Source organism: Microcaecilia unicolor, chromosome 1, assembly GCF_901765095.1.
Source record: "Microcaecilia unicolor chromosome 1, aMicUni1.1, whole genome shotgun sequence".
NCBI classification, from domain to species: domain Eukaryota; kingdom Metazoa; phylum Chordata; class Amphibia; order Gymnophiona; family Siphonopidae; genus Microcaecilia; species Microcaecilia unicolor.
The window spans coordinates 44,201,051-44,226,909 of NC_044031.1; the positions used below are offsets into that span (position 1 = coordinate 44,201,051).

Here is a 25,859-nt window from a genome sequence, read left to right on the forward strand (position 1 = left end):
TGGTGTCAAGAATAGCATGTGAGGAGAGAAAATGAAGGCAGCGGTGGTGAACAGCACGCTCAAGTAATTTGGAGAGAAAAGGGAAGGAGGGAGATGGGTCGGTAATTAGAGGGACAAGTAGGGTCGAGTGAAGGCTTCATAAGGAGAGGTGTGACCACAGCATGTTTAAAGGCAGTAGGACAGTTGCGGTGGAATGTGAGAGGTTGAGAATGTGACAGATAAAAGGAATACTAGGCAGGTGAGGGCATTAAGAGGTGGGTGGGAATGGGATCAGAGGACAGGTGGTACATTTTGAGGAAGAAAAGAGAAGTGTAGTTTCCTCTATAGTAACTTCCCTTTATATCAGTCCTTTCGGTTTCATTTTCAGTGTTTGACATTTCAAAGCGTACTAGAATATGTCAGTAAAATACATTGTATATTTTTCTGAACATTTCAATCCACTGTAGAAAAAATTTTAAGTAAAAAAGTAGAGCCATTGTAATGGTACCCTTCCATCCAAATAAAAAAATTAATAAATAAGGGATTTGGAGCTAAGGCCAGCTGTATCCCTTAGCAGGTGAGGTGAGGATATCTTACATATAACTGAATGAAGGAAATGGGAGTTATTTGTGAAAAATCAAGAGGATTTTTTTTTAATGTTTAAATCTGTTTATTAACTTAAAGAACAAATAATACACGCAGAATGTTGCCATTAAATACAATAACAGTACAATCAACAACTGCCACTGCAGCAACATCAAATAATTTTACATTTTTATCCCCAATCAGCCCTCCTCCCCCCCCCCCCCCCCTCCTTAAGCCTCTTATGACTGTTTACTCAACGTCATTGTATTTATTCCCTTCCCCACCCTCCCACTCCCCACCCAACTCCCTCTACCCTTTGAATCATAAGGAGTTGTTCAACCTAATAGTGCATGGTCAGTCTCTCAAGGTTTTTTTTTTAATAGGGGGTGGGATAGGAGTAGAACGAAAATGAGAATTTACTGTTACTTATATTAATATACCATAAATCTGATCCCATACAAACTTTGTCCTTCATAATGAAAATGTTACCATTTAGAAGAAGAGGCAGAGGAGAACAAGGAAAATGTTGATTTAGCCAAGGAGAAGGAAAATAGCCTTGTGAAGAAGAAAATGGAGCATGATATTTCAGAAGGGAATGTGGTAACTGCTGCTGCTGCTGCTTTGGCCTCTGCTGCAACCAAAGCAAAGGTATGACATGAGATCGTCACTTATCTTATTACCTTTTAACAGCAAAGTAATACTTTCATGTTGTGACTACATGATTGAATATGCCCTTAAATATAAAAGTGTGATGTGATTCATATATTACATGTTTCAGCTATTGTCAGGGCAAATCAAATCTTTCTATATTCATGCCTCTCCAGAACTGCCAAAAAAACACATTACAAACAATAAAAAATATAAATATATACACAAAGCAAATTTCCTTATTGTCCATACCAGACCAGCCCCAAGTAAGTTGGGTATTGTGTCCATCGACCAGTGGATAGAGGCGGAGCGAGAAAGTTGTTCCATGTGCTTTTTCCCTTAAAGGGGATTGTACAGCCTTAATGCTCAGTATTCTCCGAGGACAAGCAGGCTGCTTGTTCTTACTGATGGGTGACGTCCACGGCAGCCCCCATCCAACCGGAAACTTCACTAGCAAAGGCCTTTGCTAGTCCTCGCGCGCCGATGCGCATGCGCGGCCGTCTTCCCGCCCGAACCGGCTCGTGTTCGTCAGTCTTTTGTCCGCGCTCGGGACGGTCGTGTTTTACCGCCGTTTCGTGCCCCTCAAGTTGACCCTCGCGCGTCTTCGCAATTTTCGCAAAAAAAAAAAAAAAATACGATTTACCCCTTCTCCCGTAGTTCTAGCTTTTTCCCGAGTAAGTTTCCTTTCGCTTTCGGGATCGGCCTATTTGGCCTCGATTCGGGTTTTTCTCCCTTCTTTTTGGTGCCCTTCGTCATCATCGCGAATTTTGATTTCGCCAGCGTGATTTTTCCGCCCATGTCATCGAAGTCTTCCAGCGGCTTCAAGAAGTGCACCCAGTGCGCCCGGGTAATCTCGCTCACTGATAGGCACGCTTCGTGTCTTCAGTGTCTGGGGGCTGGGCACTGCCCGCAGGCCTGCCAGGTCTTTGTGCTCTTTTAAAAAAGAGGACTCAAGTAGCGAGATTGGCCCAGTGGAACGTGTTGTTCTCGGGCTCTTCGACAACAACAGCACGGGCATCGAGTGCATCGACGTCGACAGCATCGAAGTCTTCGACCTCGGCATCGGCTGCATCGAGGCCTCTGCCTTCGGCATCGACTGCATCGAGGCCCCTACCTTCGCCATCGTCGGTACCGAGGTATCGAAAGGCTGCGTCGACGTCGGTGGTACCGGGACCTCCGCTGTTGCTCATGTCGTCGGACGGTGGTGCTTCGTCTGGAGTGCAGGTGAGGGCTGTCCATTCCCCTGCTGGTGGTGGTGAGCCTTCGGGTGGGTCTCCCCCTACCCTGAGGGCTCCTGCGGTACAGCCCCCCCAGATCGACCTTCGGCCCCGAGGAAGCGACGGCTGGATTCTACGACGTTCTCGTCGGTACCGGGAAGCTCCGGTGACATGCTTCGCTTGAAGAAATCTAAGAAGCATCGTCACCGGTCTCCTTCCCGTCTCGGTACCGAGAGCTCTGGGTCGCCAAGGCAGTCGGCACCCAGTAGGCATCGGCACCGGGAGGACCGCTCACCCTCTGTTCAGGAGGTGTCGATGCGCTCCCCCTTGGACAGCCCGGAACAGCCTCCACGCCCGGAACAGACTCTGACATCGACGCCTGCATCGGCTTCTCGATCTTTTTCCACAGCCGCTCTGCACGAGAGTCTCCGGGCCGTTCTTCCAGAGATTCTGGGAGAGCTGTTGCGCCCTTCCCCTCCGGTACCGGGGGTGCTTGCGCCACCGGTACCATCGAGTGAGGCGCCAGCTGGCCCCTTGCCCGAGGTGAGGTCTCCGATACCGGTACCGCACGGAGGGAGCTTCGCCGGTGCTGGCGAGGGAGTCCACCTCTCGATGCTCCTACCGTGGCCGTGTTTCCACGGAGTTGAGTCAGGCACGGCTTCAGACGCAGGTTCGTGAACTTGTGTCTGACACCGATGGTGAGGCCTCGTGGGAGGAGGAGGAGGACATCAGATATTTCTCTGACGAGGAGTCTGATGGCCTTCCTTCTGATCCCACTCCCTCCCCTGAAAGGCAAAGGCATCTGTCTTTCGCGGCCTTTGTCCGGGAGATGTCTACGGCCATCCCCTTCCCGGTGGTCGTGGAGGATGAGCCCGCTGAGATGTTTGAGCTCTTGGACTATCCTTCTCCACCTAAGGAAGCGTCCACAGTACCCATGCATCATGTCCTAAAAAAGACATTGCTGGCGAACTGGACCAAGCCATTAATCCCCACATTCCCAAGAAGATCGAATCCCAGTATCGGATCCATGGGGACCCAGAGCTGATGCGCACTCAGTTGCCTCACGACTCTGGTGTGGTGGATCTGGCCCTAAAGAAGGCTAAGAGTTCTAGAGAGCATGCTTCGGCGCCCCCGGGCAAAGACTCTAGAACCTTAGACTCCTTTGGGAGGAAGGCCTATCATTCCTCTATGCTCGTGGCCAAGATTCAGTCCTACCAGCTCTACACGAGCATCCATATGCGGAACAATGTGCGGCAGTTGGCGGGCTTGGTGGACAAGCTCCCTCCTGAGCAATCCAAGCCATTTCAGGAGGTGGTCAGGCAGCTGAAGGCGTGCAGAAAATTCCTGGCCAGAGGGGTATATGATACCTTTGATGTTGCGTCCAGGGCCGCTGCTCAGGTGTGGTGATGCGCAGACTCTCATGGCTGTGTGCCTCCGACCTGGAGAATAGGATCCAGCAGCGGATTGCGGACCTCCCCTTGCCGAGCGGACAACATTTTTGGAAGAGAAAGTCGAACAGGTTGGTAGAACAGCTCCACCAGTGGGATAACGCTTTCGACAAATTCTTCCGCCAGCAGCCTTCAGCATCTACCTCCTCAGGTAGACGTTTTTATGGGGGAAGGAGGACTGTTCCCTACTCTTCTGGTAAGCGTAGGTACAATCCTCCCTCTCGACAGCCTGCGGCCCAGGCTAAGCCCCAGCACGCTCGCTCTCGTCAGCAGCGTGTGCCTCAGCAGGCCCCTCAGCTCCCCAGCAAAAGCAGGGGGCGAACTTTGACTGGCTCCAGCAGAGCATAGCCGACATCAACGTGTCTGTGCCGGGCGATCTGCCGGTCGGGGGGAGGTTGAAAGTTTTTCACCAAAGGTGGCCTCATGTAACCTCCGACCGTTGGGTTCTTCAAATAGTCCGGCAAGGATACACCCTCAATTTGGCCTTGAAGCCTCCAAATTGCCCACCGGGAGCTCAGTCCTACAGCTTCCAGCACAAGCAGGTACTTGCAGAGGAACTCTCCACCCTTCTCAGCGCCAATGCGGTCGAGCCCGTGCCATCCGGGCAAGAAGGGCTGGGATTCTATTCCAGGTACTTCCTTTGGAAAAGAAAACAGGGGGGGATGCGTCCCATCCTAGACCTAAGGGCCCTGAACAAATATCTGGTCAAAGAAAAGTTTAGGATGGTTTCCCTCGGCACCCCTTCTTCCCATGTTTCAGGAAACGATTGGCTATGCTCTCTGGACTTGGACGCCTACACGCACATCCCGATATTGCCAGCTCACAGGCAGTATCTACGATTTCAGCTGGGCACACGTCACTTCCAGTACTGTGTGCTACCCTTTGGGTTCGCCTCTGCGCCCAGGGTGTTCACGAAGTGTGGCTGTAGTAGCAGCAGCAGCACTTGCAGGCTGGGAGTGCATGTGTCCCTTATCTCGACGATTGGCTGGTGAAGAACACATCCGAGGCAGGAGCTCTACAGTCCATGCAGATGATTATTCGACTCCTGGAGCTACTGGGGTTTGTGATAAATTATCCAAAGTCCCATCTTCTCCCAGTACAGAGACTCGAATTCATAGGAGCTCTGCTGGATTCTCGGACGGCTCGTGCCTATCTTCCGGAGACAAGGGCCAATAATCTGTTGTCCCTCGTCTCCCGGGTACAAGCGTCCCAGCAGATCACAGCTCGGCAGATGTTGAGATTGCTTGGCCACATGGCCTCCACAGTTCATGTGACTCCCATGGCTCGTCTTCACATGCGATCTGCTCAATGGACTCTAGCTTCCCAGTGGTTTCAAGCTGCTGGGGATCTAGAAGACGTGATCCACCTGTCCACGAGTTTTCTCAAATCCCTGTATTGGTGGACGATTTGGTCCAATTTGACTCTGGGACGCCCTTTTCCAAATATCCTCAGCCACAAAAAGTGCTGATTACGGATGCGTCTCTCCTGGGTTGGGGAGCTCATGTCGATGGGCTCCACACCCAGGGAAGCTGGTTCCTCCAGGAACGCGATCTGCAGATCAATCTCCTGGAGTTACGAGCGGTCTGGAACGCTCTGAAGGCTTTCAGAGATCGGCTGTCCCATCAAATTATCCAAATTCAGACAGACAAACAGGTTGCCATGTATTACATCAACAAGCAGGGGGGCACCGGATCTCGCCCCCTGTGTCAGGAAGCCGTCAGCATGTGGCTGTGGGCTCGCCGTCACGGCTTGTTGCTCCAAGCCACATATCTGGCAGGCGTAACAACAGTCTGGCCGACAGGTTGAGCAGGATTATGTCAACCTCACGAGTGGTCGCTCAACTCCAGAGTAGTGCACCGGATCTTCCCTGGTAGGTCCCGCAGTTCTGTTCCAGACTTCAGGCCCACGGCCGACTGGCATCGGATGCCTTCCTCCTGGATTGGGGGGAAGGCCTGCTGTATGCTTATCCTCCCATACCTCTGGTGGGGAAGACTTTGTTGAAACTCAAGCAAGACCGAGGCACCATGATTCTGATTGCTCCTTTTTGGCCGCGTCAGATCTGGTTCCCTCTTCTTCTGGAGTTGTCCTCCGAAGAACCGTGGAGATTGGAGTGTTTTCCGACCCTCATCACCCAGAACGAAGGGGCGCTTCTGCATCCCAAACCTCCGGTCTATGGCTCTCACGGCCTGGATGTTGAGAGCGTAGACTTTGCCTCTTTGGGTCTGTCAGAGGGTGTCTCCCGTGTCTTGCTTGCGTTCCAGAAAAGATTCCACTAAGAGGAGTTACTTCTTTTTATGGAGGAGGTTTGCCGTCTGGTGTGACAGCAAGGCCTTAGATCCTCGCTCCTGTCCTACACAGACCCTGCTTGATTACCTTCTGCACTTGTCTGAGTCTGGTCTCAAGACCAACTCTGTAAGGGTTCACCTTAGCGCAATCAGTGCATACCATTACCGTGTGGAAGGTAAACCGATCTCAGGACAGCCTTTAGTTGTTGGTTTCATGAGAGGTTTGCTTTTGTCAAAGCCCCCCGTCAAACCTCCTACAGTGTCATGGGATCTCAATGTCGTTCTCAACCAGCTGATGAAACCTCCTTTTGAGCCACTGAATTCATGCCATCTGAAGTACTTGACCTGGAAGGTCATTTTCTTGGTGGCAGTAACTTCAGCTCATAGAGTCAGTGAGCTTCAAGTCCTAGTAGCTCATGCTCCTTATACCAAATTTCATCATAATAGAGTAGTCCTCCGCACTCACCCTAAGTTCTTGCCAAAGGTGGTGTCGGAGTTCCATCTGAACCAGTCAATTGTCTTGCCAAAATTCTTTCCCCCGTCCTCATTCCTGCCCTGCTGAACGTCAGCTGCACACATTGGACTGCAAAAGAGCATTGGCCTTCTATCTGGAGCGGACACAGCCCAACAGACAGTCCGCCCAATTGTTTGTTTCTTTTGATCCCAACAGGAAGGGAGTGGCTGTGGGGAAACGCACCATATCCAATTGGCTAGCAGATTGCATTTCCTTCACTTACGCCCAGGCTGGGCTGGCTCTTGAGGGTCATGTCACGGCTCACAATGTTAGAGCCATGGCAGCGTCAGTGGCCCACTTGAAGTCAGCCACTATTGAAGAGATCTGCAAAGCTGCGACGTGGTCATCTGTCCACACGCGACAGTCGGTTCGGGCAGTCAGTGCTTCAGAATCTGTTCGGGGTTTTAGAATCCAACTCCACCCCCCTAGGCACAAGTTTATTCTGTCCAGGCTACACTCTCAGTTAGTTGGATAAATTGTTAGGGTCAATCTCAGTTATGTCTTCGCCGTTCCGAGGCCAATTGACCATGTTTGTTGTTTTGAGTGAGCCTGGGGGCTAGGGATACCCCATCAGTGAGAACAAGCAGCCTGCTTGTCCTCGGAGAAAGCGAATGCTACATACCTGTAGAAGGTATTCTCCGAGGACAGCAGGCTGATTGTTCTCACATACCAGCCCACCTCCCCTTTGGAGTTGTGTCTTCCCTTGTCTTTGTCTTGCTACATATGGGACTGACGAACACGAGCCGGTTCGGGCGGGAAGACGGCCGCGCGTGCACATCTGCGCGCAAGGACTAGCAAAGGCCTTTGCTAGTCAAGTTTCCGGTTGGAGGGGGCTGCCGTGGACGTCACCCATCAGTGAGAACATCAGCCTGCTGTCCTCGGAGAATACCTTCTATAGGTATGTAGCATTCGCTTTACTCTCCATTCAGATGGTGATTGTGTTCTGAGCAGTCTCTTGCTTCTGAACTATTTTATTTCTGGCCATCAGAAGCTCAACATTTTCTGAGCTTACAGGAAATCTGCAGTTAGGAAATAATTGGAGGTCTCCAAGTCCCTTTCCTATTTCTCCTACCCTGAGAGGAGTGTGGGGTTGAGCTACCTCCAGACTATTCATCTATGACTAACTTCTGGTCCAGTTTTCTGGCTATAAACCAGTTGAGTATGGGGAGTGCTTTACTGGAGAGTGTTGCCCTCTGTTGTTAACTAACACTCATTAGTGCCGAGTCCCTTCCCTTCCCCCACCAGCTGCCACCATGAAGACTGGCTCTCTGGAGGTTTCTTTCTGTAGACAGCAGTGCTTTCTAATATGCTGGTTTCAAATACAGATTCTCTGAGGACAAGCAGGCTGCCTTATTTTCACACCTGGGTGATGTCATCTGACTGAGCCCGGTACAGACACTGGTTAGCAAGTACAGTAGAAATTCTAGCAGCATCCCACTGTGGGTCCTCCAATCTGCTTTTCTGTGCAACTGAGGGGACACATTCTGTGCTGTCTCCTTCATACTGTGTTTGACTAAGACTTGTTTGTGCCTTCCCATGTGGATTTTTTTTTGTTTATTTTACAAATATATTTTTTCCACTTTTGTTTTTCCCTTAACCCCTCGTATTTGTTAATTTTTCAGCTATTCAGGTTTTCTTTATTTCAGGAGTTTAATTTAGCCGGGTACTTTTTTGGATGTCACAGAAGGGCCCCCATGGCTTCAAGAGTTTGCACCAATTATGGACATGTGATTTCAACCATGGACCTGCACAATTGGTGTCAGCGGGTGCTACTTCCTCAAATGGACATCATTTTGGCTCCTCGAAGGCCAGACCCATCAAACTCCAGCACCAGTGGCATTGACCTCCATGGCTGCTCCAATTTCAGCATCCACTGGGAGTGCACTGACATCAAATGGGTCTCCACCTGCCTCAACACTGGTGGCAGGCCCCTGGACCAATCAGAATCGGACCTATACAGATTCGGCAGCATCCTCATCTGCACCAGGGGATCAAGGCTTTATGCATCGGAGAAAGCCCAAGTATAAGCATTGATCTTCTTGACACACTGTGCCGGGAGCACCAGGCCATCGAATCGCCTATACCCGAGAAGCACTGGAGCCAGGAGGAGTGCCCCCCCCCCCTTCCTTAGAAGAGGTTCCAGTGCACAAGTCGGGTGGCCCAGTCACTGTCACTGGTTCAGCACCAACATCTTCTCAGATTGCTTCTGTCCCGGCTCCCATTCACTTTGCCGATGCCTACCTTTGAGCTGCTCTGTAGCATACTCCGAGAGGAGCTGGCGCAGTTGCAGGATGCTCTTGCTTTGGCATTGAGGGTGCTTGTTCCACCGATGAAGCAGTCCCAACCGAGCCCTCTCTGAGGCTCCATCAGTACCGGTGCTCAGATGACGCAGGCGCCTCGTAGGGTGTCGATGTCAGGGCAGGCAGTACTGCCTTCTACATTGGGGGAAGAAGCATCCCTGTAGTCTTAAGGGTAGGGCTGCACCTCAAATTTCCTCAGAGCGTGGACATCGTTCCACCAGGCTGAGGTCAGTACAGACTCATTCACCAGCACCTGAGTATGGTGAAATCAGATTGGGATGGCTCATGGGAGTCATTTGGGAATTCACATTCCTTCATGGAGGAGTCATATAGAATTCCATCTGATCCCTCTTCTCCTCAAGAGTGGAGGAGTGGCCTAGTGGTTAGGGTGGTGGACTTTGGTCCTGAGGAACTGAGTTTGATTCCCACTTCAGGCACAGGCAGCTCCTTGTAACTCTGGGCAAGTCACTTAACCCTCCATTGCCCCATGTAAGCCGCATTGAGCCTGCCATGAGTGGGGAAAGCGCGGGGTACAAATGTAACACAAAAAAAAAAAGAGAGATGAAAATCTCCACCTGAGGCACTCTTTCAACCAGTTTTCTGAGGGAGATGCCTGTGGCCTTCCATTTAAGTTGGAGATGGAATAGGATGTACAGAACAGAGATGTTTTTCCTGCCCTGGTCTATGTTGTCTTCTAAGGAAGGGATCACTGTACCCTTGTACCCTGTCCTTCACAGTGCAGGTTGCGTCCAAGGAGGTGGATATGCAGTATTGTATCCAGAAGGCTCCCAGATTCAAGAAGGCACAGTTGCCACACAACTCCATAGTGGTCAAATCTGCTTACAAACTGGCCAAAAGTTCTCAGTTATGTCCTTGCCATTGCAAGGCCCAATTGACCTTCTTTGTTGTTTTGAGTGAGCCTGGGGGCTAGGGATACCCCACATGTGACCTGCAACTTGCTTGTCCTCGGAGAAAGCGAAGATACTTACCTGTAGCAGGTATTCTCCGAGGACAGCAGGCTGATTGTTCTCACCTGCGCAGTGCGTCTGTCTCGCGTCCTGCTGGCTGTCGCAAAAGTTTTAGATTTTACTGGAAAATCTTCCCGTCCTGGGGCCGCCGTGGACGCCGACCCACATGTGAAAACAATCAGCTTGCTGTCCTCAGAGAATACCTGCTACAGGTAAGTATCTTCACTTTAACAGAACGCTAGTCACCCCCCTCCCCCCCCCTGTAAAAAAATATATATATTTATATTTCTTTTTTTTTTTTTTTAATAAAAAATGCAACACAACAAGGGACCAGAGTTCAGATTCAGTTTACTCGTTTACTATTTCTTATTAAGCATTCATCTTTTCTTTCTCTCCTCTTTGAAGTACCATGAGGCTGATGCTTAGCTTTGGGGGGAAGGGGGAAGCAAGCATCAGAAGGGGTGGGCTTTCAAAGCATTTGGGGGTGGTTTGGAGGGAAGGGTCTTGCTGTTCTTCCAGGGGGTGGGAGTGGGAATCAGAAGGAGCGATTCTGGATGTTTGGGGAGAGGGATAGCAAGGAGGGAGGGGGCAATGTCAGTTCTTCATGCCATGACCTGAAAGTTAACCAGGCACTGACTGATAATTTAGATTGGTGCTCCGTTGACTTGCCACATAAAGTTAGGACAGCCTTTTTTCTGTTCTAACTTTATGTGGTTGCTCAGATAGAAAATGTGTGCTAACTGGCTAGGTTTCTGCACAGTAATGTTTTTTCTGGTGAAAGTAGCCCTCTGACATTTAGTGAGACAAATCTCATATTCATGTAAGAAATCATGGCTCACTCATCACTGTGCACCTCACAACCCACACACACTTCTCACAGTCACTCCCATCCTGCGAGGCTTCAACCCTTCTCCCCTTCCCTTCCTCCATGACTCATAGCCTGCTAGTAACTTGCTTACAGGCTTCATTCCATGTGCAGTGTCTCCACCACTTGAACACCACCTCTCACTCTTAGTTCAGTTCTACTTGTCCTCTTTAACCATCCCATCCTGATCTATAGAGATTAAAAGAAATCTCCATAGTCCACTAGTATTCTCTCTCTTATCGACTATTGGCAAAAATCACTTCAGGGACAGTAGTGGCAGAGTTCAGCAATTAAGCTGCTATTTGTTCTGCTGACATCACTTCCTACTACTACTACTATTTAACATTTCTAAAGCGCTACTAGGGTTACGCAGCGCTGTATAATTAAATATAAAGGACAGTCCCTGCTCAAAGAGCTTACAATCTAAAGGACAAGTGAACAGTCAGTCCGATAGGGGTAGTCAAATTGGGGCAGTCTGGATTTCCTGAGAGGTGAGAGTTAGGTGCCGAAGACAGCATTGAAGAGGTGGGCTTTGAGCAGACTTGAAGATGGGCAGTCGAATTGTTTATGTTGTAGCTCCTTTTTTTAAAGATCTAGTTCTCTTCAAATACTGTCTCTCAGGGTTGTGTAGAATCTAGTACTCTGAAAGTCGATGTCATGTGTGACTTGAATGATCTGGTAGCATATTTCTAGATTGCACAGAGGTTTCCAAAGTTTAATTGGTTACTGTTTGGTAAACTGAAGCACAGGGAGATAGTGGCTTTCTTCAAGGGACATTTAGATAAAGTATTGGACAGGATTAGAACTTTGATCCCAGCAGTTCTCCAGACTCTGGTTCAATAGTCCTGACTCTTAACCAATTAGACTGTACATTTTCTCCATTGTAGTTACTGTATGTAATTAAACTTTCATCAGAGAACTAAGCAAAGAGTCTTAGATGTGCCCACAGCTGTATAGGACAAAGTTTCAAAGTGATTAATCAACAGATATCTTTTATTTATTTATTTTATTGCGTTTGTACCCCACATTTTCCCACCTATTTGCAGGCTCAATGTGGCTTACACAGTACCGTAAGAGGCGTTTGCCAAATCCGGTAGAGAGACAGATATGAGGTTATGTTGTGTTCCAATAAGGTAGATGTAGTTCCAAGCTCCATTAGGGTCGAAAGGAGGGAGGTTTTATGTTGTCCAGTACGGTTTTTGGTTTAGTTGTGGTGGCTGGATATGGGGATTTACGTTGGATCTGTAGTGGTACGCTTTTTGAAGAGGTTGGTTTTTAGTGATCTTCTGAAGTTTAGGTGGTCGTGGATTGTTTTCACAGCTTTTGGGAGCAGTGGCGTAGCCAAGGGTGGGCCCAGTCCCACCCACTTTGGGCTCAGGCCCACCCAGTAGCAGCACACCTATGATGTGGCTGGCAGGGATCCTCAAGCCCCACCATCCGAAAACTCCCAAGAACTGTCCCTCCTGCATACTTTGTAAATAGCAGATCTTTGCCTGCAGAAAGCAGTGACTGATATATACTATTCGCACCGGCCCTACAGCCTTCCCTCTGATGTATTCCCGCCTGTGTAGAAACAGGAAATTGCATCAGAGGGAAGGCCGTGGGGCCAACATAAGCAATGTGTATTAGCTGCTGCTCGCTGCCGGTGAAAATCTGTTATTTAAAAGGTAGGGGAAGGGGGGATGTCTGATAGACCATATGGCATGCAGACGAGAGAGGGAGAAACCAAATCACTTGTGGGACAAGGCGGAGTTCTGCTCACCCATCTTGGGCCCAGGCCCACCCAAAATTGGGTGTCTGGCTACGCCTCTGTTTGTGAGTGTGTTCCATATTTGTGCGCTTATATAGGAGAAACTTGATGCATAGGTTGTTTGTATTTGAGTCCTTTGCAAGTTGCTAGTGAAGGTTTAGGTATGTACAAGATGATCTGTTTCTGGTTGGAAGGCCTGTGAGGTCTATCATGTATCCTGGGACTACACCATATATAATTTTGTGGACAAGGGGTGCAGATCTTGAAGGTGATCCATTAAATTGCTACTTATTGTTTTTACTTCTCTTCCTTTTAAGAAATCAGACACACTAAAAATGTAAACAGGCATAAACAGCATTTTTTTTCTTTTGCTTCAGATGCTTCTAGCCTAAAAATAGGGCTTAATTTGTCCTTCTAAGAGAAAATTGCCAGGGCTTTGTTGAATAATGTAAGAATGAGATTAACATCAATATGAAAGTTGAGAATCTTTGTTTTAAAGAATGTAGTATATTAACACTTCCAACTGAAAAACAGTTGGAAGATGTGGGTGTTTTATCTTCACATTTAAAATTGCATGTTAAATTTCACAGGATGTGTGTTTGTTTCTGCTAGGAATAATCTTTGCTTTTGAATAAAAGTGTGGCAGTTTTCCTGGTGTATATAGGGAGGGCAATATACAAAAGCCCTTTAGGTAAATTATATTTTTAACTTATTCTTTATTAACATATTTCAATCAAATATGAAGATTGAACATTTCTATACTGTTTTTCAGAGAGAGAGCAATCTTTGTTATTTAAGATGCTAGATTGGGTGGGGGGGAGAGTTATCAACCTGCATTAGGGCTTTAAGTCACAGTATTTGTTCCTTAATGTGACTTAAGGGGCACTAACGCAGCTTGCCCTACACTAACATGGCAATATTTAAGTCACCGTGGGTTACAGAGTAATGAGATGCAGAACATGGAAATGCATATAAGCAGCTCATTACTTTGTAAATTCCATAAAGGGACTTTTAGCTGAGGTTATTTTATCACCCAGGCGCATTGAATTACCTCTTAAAGGAGCACCATCAATGTGTGTAATTCCCCCACATAAGGTCCCCCACCACCACATGTGTGTCTTCCCCCCCCCCCCCGGTCCATAAAGACCCCTCACACCTCCCCTCTCCAATGACCCACCTTCACCCATACCTTTACAAATCAGTGGTGATCTAGGGGGTGGACAGGAGTGATCCCCAGTCAGAATCCAAAATGGCACTGTTGATCCCCTAGTTGTGGTCTCACAAGTGCTACCACTAGGGGTCATCTTTCCATATAAGAACATATATCTTACCTTATAAGCCCTTTGGAGGGAGGATTGGGGGCACTATTGAGGAGGGGGACCTTAATGGAAGTCCTGCGCTGGGGACGTGCACATAGATGTTGCCTATATGTACAAGTCCTAGGCTGCAACTTGGTAGTGGAGGGGGGTGGCACTCGCAAGCAGCAATAGTCCATTACTACAGGAGTTGAGCAACCCGCAGTACAGAAATACTGCAGGTTGATGACTCCCATAGTAAATTAAGTTGTGGTAAAGGCTTACCTGTTAGCACACCTTGATAACTTCCCCCCTTAAAGGACTAAATAACTGAACTTCTCTCTCCATCTCTGTCTCTCCTGGCCAATTTGCAGCCAGCTTCATTGATAAAATAGAAAGCTACATTCCACTTTTCCCTCCTCCTGTGCGCCTCCTATCTTGATAACTCCAACCTTATCCCACCGAGCAACCCTTCCCTGATTTCTCACAGTCCTTCTCCAGTTTTAGCCTTCCTGCTAAGCTAGACATATCCAAAATTATCGCCACAATAAAGCCCCCCCCCCTTTCTTCTCCACTGCTCTGTTATTTTCTGGTTTCCTCAAACAAGTCCTTGATCCTCTCCTATCCTCTTTCACTGATGGCTGGAAACAGGGCATTGTCCACCCCCATCTCAAAGACCCCAAAGCTGACTTATTTTTTGTCTCTTTCACCTTGTTTCTAAACTGTCATTTTTATTTATTTATTTGTTACATTGCTATCCCACATTTTCCCACCTATTTGCAGGCTCACTGTGGCTTACATAGAACTGTAAAGGCATTCACCCCTTCCGGTATAAACGAATACAAAGTAATGTCTAGGTTGAATAAGGTTCGTATGTGACAGATGCATTAGAGAAGACTAATGGTATTTACCCAAGGCTAATTGGCATTCATTCATACCATTCTACAGAGTGCACTGTTTTTGGCCTTACAGGTGCACTTTGATTCCGGTAAGAATTTAGTTTCCCCAGTGGTTTAGTTAGAACTGAATGAACTGTGGGTGAAAAAATTAAGATGTTCCCCTATAACACCATCTTTCCCAAAGTGGTGGGAACATGATGGTGGGGGGGGGGGGGGGGGTGGTGGTTGGAATGGAACCCCTTTGGAGCTCCAGTAACCAGACCCTGCAAAGAACAAACACATTAGACCTATATAGAAAACCTCTCATCATAAAACAGTACCAAGGTCCAGAACTCGAATAACAGCCTTGCCTATAAAAAGGCAGCTCTATACTTCCTGCTGAAAAAGAAAAACACAGAACTCAAACTGTTAAAGAAGCTAAGCACTAGCACAATACCTCACCTCTATTGCTCCTGCAGAATACAGATAGAGCCTCAAATACAGAATAAGCAATCACTAAATAGAAATATGAATTTTGAGAAGTCTGAATGCAATGTGACACAAGAGAAACAAATCTATACTGTGTAGAATATGAAGTTATCAGGATTGCACATTTCAAAAGCTGGATATATGCCATTCACTTAACTGAAAAACTGTTGTCTTAATTTGTTGTCTGGGCATTTTATTTTACTAATCAGTTTGGTCCATAACTCTTCTTTCAACTTTTCTTGTGTTGTCTTCATCTAAGTTTATTTATTTTATTTATTCATACTTGTATTCCTCAAATACAATGAAATAACTAGTAAGATCCAACAAGGCTTTAACACCATGCTTGACTGGGCCAACTCATTTCGATTCAAAATCAACGCCGAGAAAACACATTGTTTGATCCTCTCCTCTCGTTTTAACAAACTCAGACCTCCTACACTAATCACTCCTGAGCTTGTCCTGCCAATTTCGGAGTCCCTAAAAATCTTGGGAGTCATAATTGATAGATCTTTGACATTGGAGCAGCATGTGAACTCTGTAGTCAAGCAAATGTTCTTCTCTCTTTGGAAGCTTAAGCGTATCCAGCCTTATTTCCCTAGAGAGGTATTCCGCAACCTAGTTCAGTTCCTAGTTATAAGTCGTCTCGATTACTGCAACAGTATCTACGGGGGATGCACATCCACGCTACTAAAAAAATTGCAAACTGCTCAGAACACAGCAGCTCGACTCATCTTCGGTAAATCAAGATTTGAAAGTTCGAGCCCACTATGTGAGAGGTTGCACTGGCTTCCTGTGAAGGACCATATCGTTTTCAAGATCTGCGCATTGGTGCAGAAAATCATCTATGGAGATGCTCCTGCTTACATGGACACTCTCATTAATTTGCCGCCCAGGAACTCCCGCAAGTCAGCTCGCTCGTATCTCAATCTCCACTATCCAGCTTTCAGTGGCCTAAAATATAAGACTGTCTATGCGTCCTCTTTTTCTTATCTTAGCACTCAGTTCTGGAACGGACTGCCCCAAGTGGTCAAATTCACCCCTGATCACCCGACCTTTAAGCAGCGGCTCAAGACCTTCCTTTTCGGTAGAGCATATGCCGTGAGCCCTCCTGGTGTTACATCCTTCTGAACCACGGCTGCCATAGCGACAAATTGTCACCTTCCCCTCTCTCCCTCTCCCTCCTGTTGTTCCTCTTTCCCTCCTCTGACACTAATTACTTTATTTTTTATTAATGTTGCTTAATAGTCTATTGTACGCCACATTGAGCCTGGCCGTGGGTGGGAATAATGTGGGATATAAATACCAAAAAACAAGTTTTGGTTCAATGTGGCTTGCATTTAACAGTTGTTAGAAACATAGTAACATAGTAGATGACGGCAGAAAAAGACCTGCATGGTCCATCCAGTCTGCCCAACAAGATAAACTCATATGTGTATACCTTACCTTGATTTGTACCTGCCTTTTTCAGGGCACAGACCGTACAAGTCTGCCCAGCAGTATTTCCCGCCTCCCAACCACCAGTCCCGCCTCCCATCACCGGCTCTGGCATGGACCGTATAAGTCTGCCCTCCACTATCCTCGCCTCCCAACCACCAAACCTCTCTTCCCCCACCTGCTCCGCCACCCAATTTCGACTAAGCTTCTGAGGATCCATTCCTACTGCACAGGATTCCTTTATGCATATCCCACGCATGTTTGAATTCCGTTACCGTTTTCATCTCCACCACCTCCCGCTGGAGGGCATTCCAAGCATCCACCACCCTCTCCGTGAAAAAACACTTCCTGACATCTTTTTTGAGTCTGCCCCCCTTCAATCTCATTTCATGTCCTCTCGTTCTACCGCCTTCCCATCTCTGGAAAAGTTTTTTTGCGGATTAATACCTTTCAAGTATTTGAACGTCTGTATCATATCACCCCTGTTCCTCCTTTCCTCCAGGGTATACATGTTCAGGTCAGCAAGTCTTTGTTCATACGTCTTGGAACGCAAATCCCATACCATTCTCGTAGCTTTTCTTTGCACCGCTTCCATTTTTTTAACATCCTTCGCAAGATACGGCCTCCAAAACTGAACACAATACTCCAGGTGGGGCCTCACCAACGACTTGTACAGGGGCATCAACATTTCCTTTCTTCTGCTGATCACACCTCTCTCTATACAGCCTAGGAACCTTCTAGCTACGGCTACCGCCTTGTCACACTGTTTCGTCGCCTTCAGATCCTCGGATACTATCACCCCAAGATCCCTCTCTCCCTCAGTACCTATCAGACTCTCACCGCCTAACACACAAGTCTCTCGTGAGTTTCTACTCCCTAAATGCATCACTTTGCATTTCTTCGCATTGAATTTTAATTGCCAAACCTTAGACCATTCTTCTACTTCCTCAGATCCCTTTTCATGCTTTCCACTCCCTCCCAGGTGTCCACTCTGTTGCAAATCTTAGTATCATCCGCAAATAGGCAAACTTTACCTTCTAACCCTTCAGCAATTTCAGTCACAAATATATTGAACAGAATCGGCCCCAGCACCGATCCCTGAGGCACTCCACTACTCACCTTTCCCTCCTCCGAGCGAACTCCATTTACCACCACCCTCTGTCGTCTGTCCGTCAACCAGTTCCTAATCCAGTTCACCACTTCGGGACCTATCTTCAGCCCATCTAGTTTATTTAAGAGCCTCCTGTGAGGAACCGTGTCAAAAGCTTTGCTAAAATCTAAGTAGATTACGTCTATAGCACGTCAATGATTCAATTCTCCAGTTACCCAATCAAAGAATTCAATGAGATTCGTTTGGCACGATTTCCCTCTGGTAAAACCATGTTGTCTCGGATCTTGCAGCTTGTTGGCTTCCAGGAAATTCACTATCCTTTCCTTCAGCATGGCTTCCATTACTTTTCCAATAACCGAAGTGAGGCTTACCGGCCTGTAGTTTCCAGCTTCTTCCCTATCACCACTTTTGTGAAGAGGGACCACATCTGCCGTTCTCAAGTCCCTCGGAACCTCTCCTGTCTCCAAGGATTTATTAAACAAATCTTTAAGAGGACCCACCAGGACCTCTCTGAGCTCTCTCAATATTCTGGGGTGGATCCCGTCCGGTCCCATGGCTTTGTCCACCTTTAGCTTTCCAAGTTGTTGATACACACTCTCTTCCGTGAACGGTGCTATATCCATTCCATTCTCAGGTATACTTTTGCCAGTTGATTCAGTTACATTTATAAGGTTGTATGATGCTGTGTTTTACAGTGGTTGGCAAGATAACCATTAGTTCATGTGGAATACTCATTGGGTTTCTTGAGAAAGATATGTCTTAGTTCTTTAGTTAGAGATTGTGTCGTGTATTGTTGTTCCAGAATGATTAGTACATATTTTACTCATAGAATTCCTGAAGAGGGTAGGTCTTTAGGTCTTTTCTGAACTGGTGGTAGTTTGTGATGCTTCTTATGACTATGGGAATTGAGTTCTACCATTTTGAGCGCAGATAGTTAAATCCCGCCGTGTAGGTGGACTTGTATAGTATGTTTTTGCAGTTGGGCAGGTGAAAGTAGTAGGTAACCTCTGGTTCCTGGGTTTGCATTTCTTGGTCATTGTTTGATCATGTCTAGCATGTAGTCCAGTGACATGCCAAACAGTATTTTGAAGATGATTGTACTAGTTTTGAAAAGGTCTGGCCTTGATCGGGAGTCAATGTAGCATTATGAGTAGTGGAGTTGCTCTATCATGTTTCGGCTTTTTGAGTATCAGTCTTGCTGCTGTGTTTTGGATGGTCTTGTTTTTATTTTTTCCTTCTCCTGTGTTCCTTTGCTTTCTATATCTGTCTGAGATTGATCATTCCCCTTCTTTTGTTTTTCTCTGTTGCTCTGTTCTGTGCATCTCCACTCAGCAGTTAAATACTACCTCTCTCCCTTTCTGTTACCCACTAGTCCTTGGTTTTCCTGTTTTCACATCTTACCTACCTATGAGCTTTCTACCTACCTTATGAGCTTTCTATCTTCCACTCACACCTCCCCAGCCCTCATTTATCTTGTTCCAAATTCCATCTCTCCAAATTCATTTCCAGTTTTCTCATTCCCTTCTGAAATCTGTCCCTTTCAACTGAAACATCCCCTGGGCTTCTTCAGGGGATGTTTCTCAAATAACACAGCACGGCATACAGAAAGTTTAAGATTTAGTACTTTATGTTATTTGAGAAACATCCACTGAAGAAGCCCAAGCAGGTGAAACGAGTCCCATTGGGATTCACTCCGAGCCATTGATCTTTCAACTGTTCCTTTTCAGTGCCCATCAGCCCATATCCACCCCCTCCCCATTCCTTCCTTCCACGCTTTTCCCTTCTTGCCCTTCTTCTTCCATTTTGATCCCATCTCATCACGTCCCTCCCTCTTTCCTTACATTCTGACCTCTAGTCCCTTCCATTTTCTTCTTCCTCTTTACCTGCACTCTGAACCCCTTTTCACTCTTTGCCTTCTCCCATCACCCATTTACAGTGCTGCATCAGCCCCTAGCCCTCTTCTCCCAACCCCAGCATTAGAACCCTTCTCCTACACCCATACCTTAGTATCTGCCCTTTCTCCAATCCCCTGCCCCTGTGTTAGCTCCAAGCCCCCTTCTCCCAGCCTTAGCGTCAAACCTTTTCCTAGCCCTAGTATGAGTCAGTTGAAATAAGAGAATAATTTCTAATTGTTATATAATACCCAAAAATGATGGAAACCTATATAGCATCTGAAAAAGAATAATTATTCAAGTGACACTAAAAAGTTCCTTAACTGCAAACAAATCTTAGTACAAAAATTATTTATTCTTTTTTCTGTTTTTCTTTATTTTCTTTTTTAAGTGGAGGAAAAAGCCTCAGCAGTCAAAGGAATCGCCAGTGGCTGGGCACTGTTGGCCCACTTTTGTTCCAAAGCCAGGCCCCATATGACTCAGAATAATCATCGGCTTAAAAAACCTCCAAATCATTCCACCGATTGAAGAATCAAATGTTTCAATGTTCAATCTTTCTACTACTATTCGCCCCACAGCATAACTTAAAGAAGCACTTAATTTAAACTTCTGTTACTCACAGTCCCAAGATTGTCTGCTGGGAATTCAATTCATTCTAGGCTGTGCTGGATCAATGGCTCAGAGTGAATCCCAATGGGACCCATTTCACCCGCCTGGGCTTCTTCAGGGGATGTTTCTCAAATAACATACAGCACGGCATGCAAAATGTGAAAGATTTAGTGCTATATGCTACTATGTCCTGGGATGTTGGTTTTGCGGGGGGGTAGAAATGTCTTCCCTGCCATTTTTGCCTGAATTTGTTCTTACATTACATCATGCCCTTTTATTAAAGTCAGTTCAAGCTGCCTCTCCTTCCCCTCATGTTGCTTTTGAGGAGCAGCTTCCTAAGAAACAAAAGCTTTCCGTTCCACGGGATTTGGAGAATGTTCCTCCTTGAGGCTTAGAGGAAGTTTTATCTGTGTATTCTGACTATCCTTGTTCTGCTGATGGCCCTGACTTGGACATTTCAGAGGCAGACAGGGGTGATGATCCTACTGTAGCTTGGCTGTTTTTGAGAGCAGAGTTGCCTGTGTTGATCACAAAATCTATGGAGGCTTTAAACATTTCTTCCCCTGCTTTTCAGTCCTCTGGTCCGGCTCCATTTATTATGTCAGGTACTAAGAGACCTCCTGTATCTTTCCGTACTTATGAGACTATGCAAGAGCTTATTGCAGCTCAGTGGGAGACCCGTGATTCTAACCTCCGGGTGGCTTTATGCTATGTCCAAATTATATCCCCTTCTGCCATCTGATTTAGAGCAGTTTGCTCTGCCTAAGGTGAATGCTCTTATTACAGCGGTTACTAAACGTTCCACTATCCCTGTTGAAGGCGACAGATATGCATGACCATAAGCTTGTGGCTTCCTTGAAGCTTGCCTTTCAACTAGCTGTGTTAAATTCTCAGGCAGCAATTTCTTCTTTTGTAGCCAGAGCTTCTTTATCGTGGATTCAACAATCGGCCACGTTGGACTTGCCTCCAGACTTTCTCCCTACTCTAGAAGCGGGATTGTCCTATTTGTCAAACACTCTTTATGATATTCTTTGTGCTTCGGCTAAGGGTATGGCTTTGGCCGTTTCTGTGCAATGCTGGCTATGGTTGAGTTATTGGGCTACTGATGTGTTATCCAAATATCATCTGGTGACGTTGCCGTTTTGGGCGAAACTACTCTTTGGTTTGGATTTGGGAAAGATTGTTAAAGACCTGGGAGATTCCAAGGTCCTGCGGCTACCTGAGGACAAGCCTAAGCTTCATCTCCGGGTGGCTGTCTCGTTTTTGAGAAGAGCTGATATATAGACCAGGGAAAGATAGTGCTTCTGCTTCTCAAAAACCTCACATTTCTCAGACTGTCTTTCTTTTGAAGAGGCAAGAAGCCCTTTTCTGCTTCCGCAAGAACCTGTCCGTCTTGGCAGCCATTGCAATAACGGGGTCAAGGTTCACTCCTTGTACGCGGACATCTCTTCCCCTTTCACAAGGAGTGGACTAACATTACTGCAGACCAATATCATTCTCCATGGCTACAAGCTAGAATTTTCAAAGCCCCTCGCAGATCTTTTCATGCTGTCCCCTTGTGGCAGCTCCGGAAAGAGTGAGGCAGTGCTAACTACCTTAGCCTCTTTAAAGCGACTGGGGTCCATTCAGCCCATTCCTCCGGCAGAGAGGGGCACAGGTCGATATTCCATCTATTTTGTCATCCCAAAGAAAGAAGACTCGCTTTGCCTGCTTCTGGATCTCAGGGGTGAACAAGGCTCTGAGTGCTGCACTTCTGCATGGAGACTTTTCATTCTGTCATAGCCTCAATCCAGCCAGGCGAGCTTCTCACATCATTGGACCTCAAGGATGCTTATTTTCATATCCCAATTTGGCCTCCTCACAGGGCATTTCTCTGGTTTGCGATCCTGGGAGATAGTTTCAATTCAGGGTCATGCCTTTTGGCCTTACCACTGTACCTTGCACATTTTCAAAAGTTATGGTGGTGCTGGCAGCCTTTCTTCATCAGCAAGGGGTCCAGGTACATCCTTACTTGGATGATTGGCTAATTCGGGCGCCTCTTATCAAGAGAGGCTTCACAGTACAAAGACAATCCTGTCTCTTCTTTCTGCGCTGGGTTGGGTGGTAAATTACAACAAGAATCGTCTCACCACCCCGCCACCCAGACCGTGGACTTTCTGGGAGTATGCTTCAGTACCCAGGCAGGGAAGGTTTTCCTGCCGTAGCATCGTCAGCTGAAGCTCAGACAGCAAATTCTCAGTCTTCTCTCTGTTCCGTGCCCACTGGCATGGAGTTATGCTCAGGTTCTCGGTTCTATGGCGGCAACTTGGGAAGTTCTGCCTTGGGCAAAGTTCCACATGTGGCCCCTACAGTAGCCCCTGTGGTCTCCGGTCTCAGGGACTTATGACCAGCTGGGGCCGTGGACACCTCAAGCCAGATGGAGTCTGCCTTAGTGGCTTCTCCCCGTGCACACTCAGGTGACAGACTCTCAGTAGGTGTGTTCTCACCTCAGATGGCAGCCTCTTCGGATGGGGAGCCCTTTATCTCCACCGCTCTATACAGGGCCACTGGTTGAGTTTGGAGGCTTCCTGGTCCATCAACAGATTGGAACTTGGAGCTGTCCGGAAAGCTCTACTAGCCTTTTTGCCTCTTGTTCGCGGGAGGCTGGTTCATGTGCTTTTGAACAATGTCACAACCGTTACATCAACAGACGTCGAGGAACAAAGAGTGTATCTCTAGCCTAGGATGCGCTGCTGCTTCTTTTTCAGTGGGCAGAATTGAACATTCTGATGATTTCAGCGTCTCATGTAGGTTTGCTGGACTTGCAAGTGGATTTCCTCAGCAGAGTATCTCTGGACCCGGGGTAAATGGCAACTGTCAAAGACTGCATTTGGCCTCACAGTGGGGCTTTCCAGTTCTGGACCTCATGGCATCCAGACTCAGTGTGCAACTACACAGATTCTACAGCCGCTTCAGAGAGAGAGACTCCCTGTGAATGGATGCACTGGTACAGACTTAGCCATTGGACAGCCTCCTTTATGTGTTTCCTCCGTGATCTCTTGTGGGAAGGATGTTGCACAAGATTGAGTGTCATCCTGAGAAGGTCGTTCTTGTAGGTCCAGACTGGCCAAGATGTCCTTGGTATGCGGACATCACAGGCTACTGATAAATAAATTGAGTGCCCTCAGTATGGGACCTAGAGTAACTGGGTAAAAATTGGTTGAATGGAAGGAAACAGATGGTAGTGATAAATTGATCTTGCTCTGAAGAAAAGGATGTTGTCAGTGGAGTACCGCAGAGATCGGTCCTAGGGCCGGCTCTTTTTAATGTCTTTGTGAGTGATATTGCGGAAGGGCTGTCTGGCAAGGTTTGTCTCTTTGCAGATGATACCAAACTCTGCAACAGGGTGGACACCCTAGAGGGCATGAATGACATGAGAAAGGACCTAGCAAAGCTGGAGGAATGGACCTACATTTGGCAACTAAGGTTTAATCCCAAAAAATGCAGGGTCATGCACTTCGGTCGCTAGAATCTGAGGGAACGGTACAGTATAGGGGGTGAAGTGCTTCAGTGTACGAAGGAAGAGCGGGACTTGGGGGTGATTGTGTCTGATGAACCTAAAGCTTCCAAACAGGTAGAAAAAGTGATGGTCAAAGCCAGAAGGATGCTTGGGTGCATAAAGAGAGGCACGACCAGCAGGAAAAAGGAGGTGATAGTGCCATTGTATAAGTGTCTGGTGAGGCCCCATTTGGAGTACTGTGTGCAGTTCTGGAGACCGCACCTACGGAAAGATATAAACAGGATGGAGTCTGTCCAGAGGATGGCTACAAAATTAGTAAGTGTTCTTGAACACAAACAAAATATAGGGATAGGCTTATGAACCTCAACATGTATACGGAGGGAGAGGAGACATGATAGAGACGTTTAACTATCTCTAGGGTATTTATGTACAAGAAGAGAGCCTTTTTCAAATGGAGAGCTCTGGAATGAGGGGGCATATGATGAAGTTAGGAGGCAATAGGCTTAGGAGTAATTTAAGGAAGTACTATTTCACAGAAAGGGTTGTGGAGGCATGGAATGGCCTCCCGGTGGAGGTTGTGGAGTCGAGGACTTAAAATTTTTGATCACATAATTAATCGCATGATCCAAACATAAGGGAGTTGAAATAAATTTAGCATGTACACGTGTAGGCACAACACAGATAACACACTTTTGGGGTGGTGTTGGAGCATCTGACACTTAGTATTAATTCTGAAAAAAATGGTTCCCAGACCAGACTAACATTAGTGATAAGAACCACTTTTTATAGAGGAGAAATGAACAGCAGCTCTATCAATGACGCACATTCTAGTATTGTGGATGACATACACATAACTTTGTTTACCTCAAATATTATGACTTCAGGGGCCATATGATTGTCTCACTGGCACCGCATTCAGGGGTCCTTGACTAAGAGGTTACATAAATAATGTGTGGTTTTGCCAGCCACAGCATCTCTCCGGCTGCAAAGATAAGTCCAGGAGTACTTGGCTGTCCTAGCCATGATATCAACTCTGATAGCAACCTTGTTCTAGTACATTGAGAATCTTGTGTCAGCAGTCTTTGTATGCAAGGTTGCGGCTTCATGAAGCAACAGGCTTTAAAGATGAAATGTCTGAGTTTGCGTATTGTAATCAGGTTGTTAATGCTGGATAGTGCTATGCATTTTATGAATCCACTAGTAAAAAAATCCCCGTTTCTGATGCAAATAAAACGGGGGCTAGCAATGTTTTCTTCTGTGTGCATGTGGGAGTGTGTGTGTCCCTGCCCTCTGGCCTCTCTCCCCTCCTCCCTCTGAGACCTTCACTGTTACAGAGCCAGCGATTTGATTTCGTGCTCTGCTGTTTTCCTTCACTGACTGTGTTACAGAGAGGGCGGGGCAGACACTCATAGGGAAACCGGATATCTCGCCCCCTTCACACTTCCGGCTGGAGGCTTCATAGAACGTTGGTGTTGCTTTTTATATAGAGAGATATATTTTCCATACTTGTACATACAGGGCGGTACATAGTGCTTCATAGTCCTTGCGTTACTCCTACACACGTGGAGGCATATTTTCAAAGCACTTAGACTTACAAAGTTGCATAGTAACCCTATAGAACTTTGTAAGTCTCAATGCTTTGAAAATGAGCCCCATAGTTCACATTTTCTTTTATTGATCCTAAACATTCAACCAGTAACTTTGATTCCATCTCCTTCTCCTTTCCCTTCCCTCCTTCAGTGATCACCATTTTTTCCTTTTTTTCCTCCCTTTCCCTTCTATGAGCACAATCTGCCCCCTATTTCTAGCATCTGTCTCTATCTTCCCCCCACCCCCCACCATGGTCCCCATCTTTCTTTCTATCCTTTTTTTCTCTTGCCATCTCTTCTTACCTCTCTGGCACCCCTCCCCCACATCTCTCGTGCTTCTTTTTTTCTCGCTGCTGCCCCCCCCCCACACACACACACACACACATCTGTTGCTGTCTTTCCCTCTGCTGCTGCATCTCTCTTCCCCCCCCCCCCCCCCCCCCCCCGCATCTCTCGGTCTTCTCCTCGTTCTCCTGCTCCCCCCCCCCCCCCGGGCTGCTTGTT

At 47.0% G+C, this 25,859-nt stretch overlaps 1 protein-coding gene across 1 annotated transcript in view; it reads left to right on the top strand.

The window, feature by feature from the left end:
* SMARCC1 (SWI/SNF related, matrix associated, actin dependent regulator of chromatin subfamily c member 1) overlaps positions 1-25,859 on the top strand; it is a 542,893-nt gene that overhangs the window by 448,004 nt on the left and 69,030 nt on the right. Inside the window, 1 exon segment of the mRNA XM_030196622.1 lies at positions 1,061-1,212. Coding sequence (XP_030052482.1) covers positions 1,061-1,212 — 152 coding nt within the window.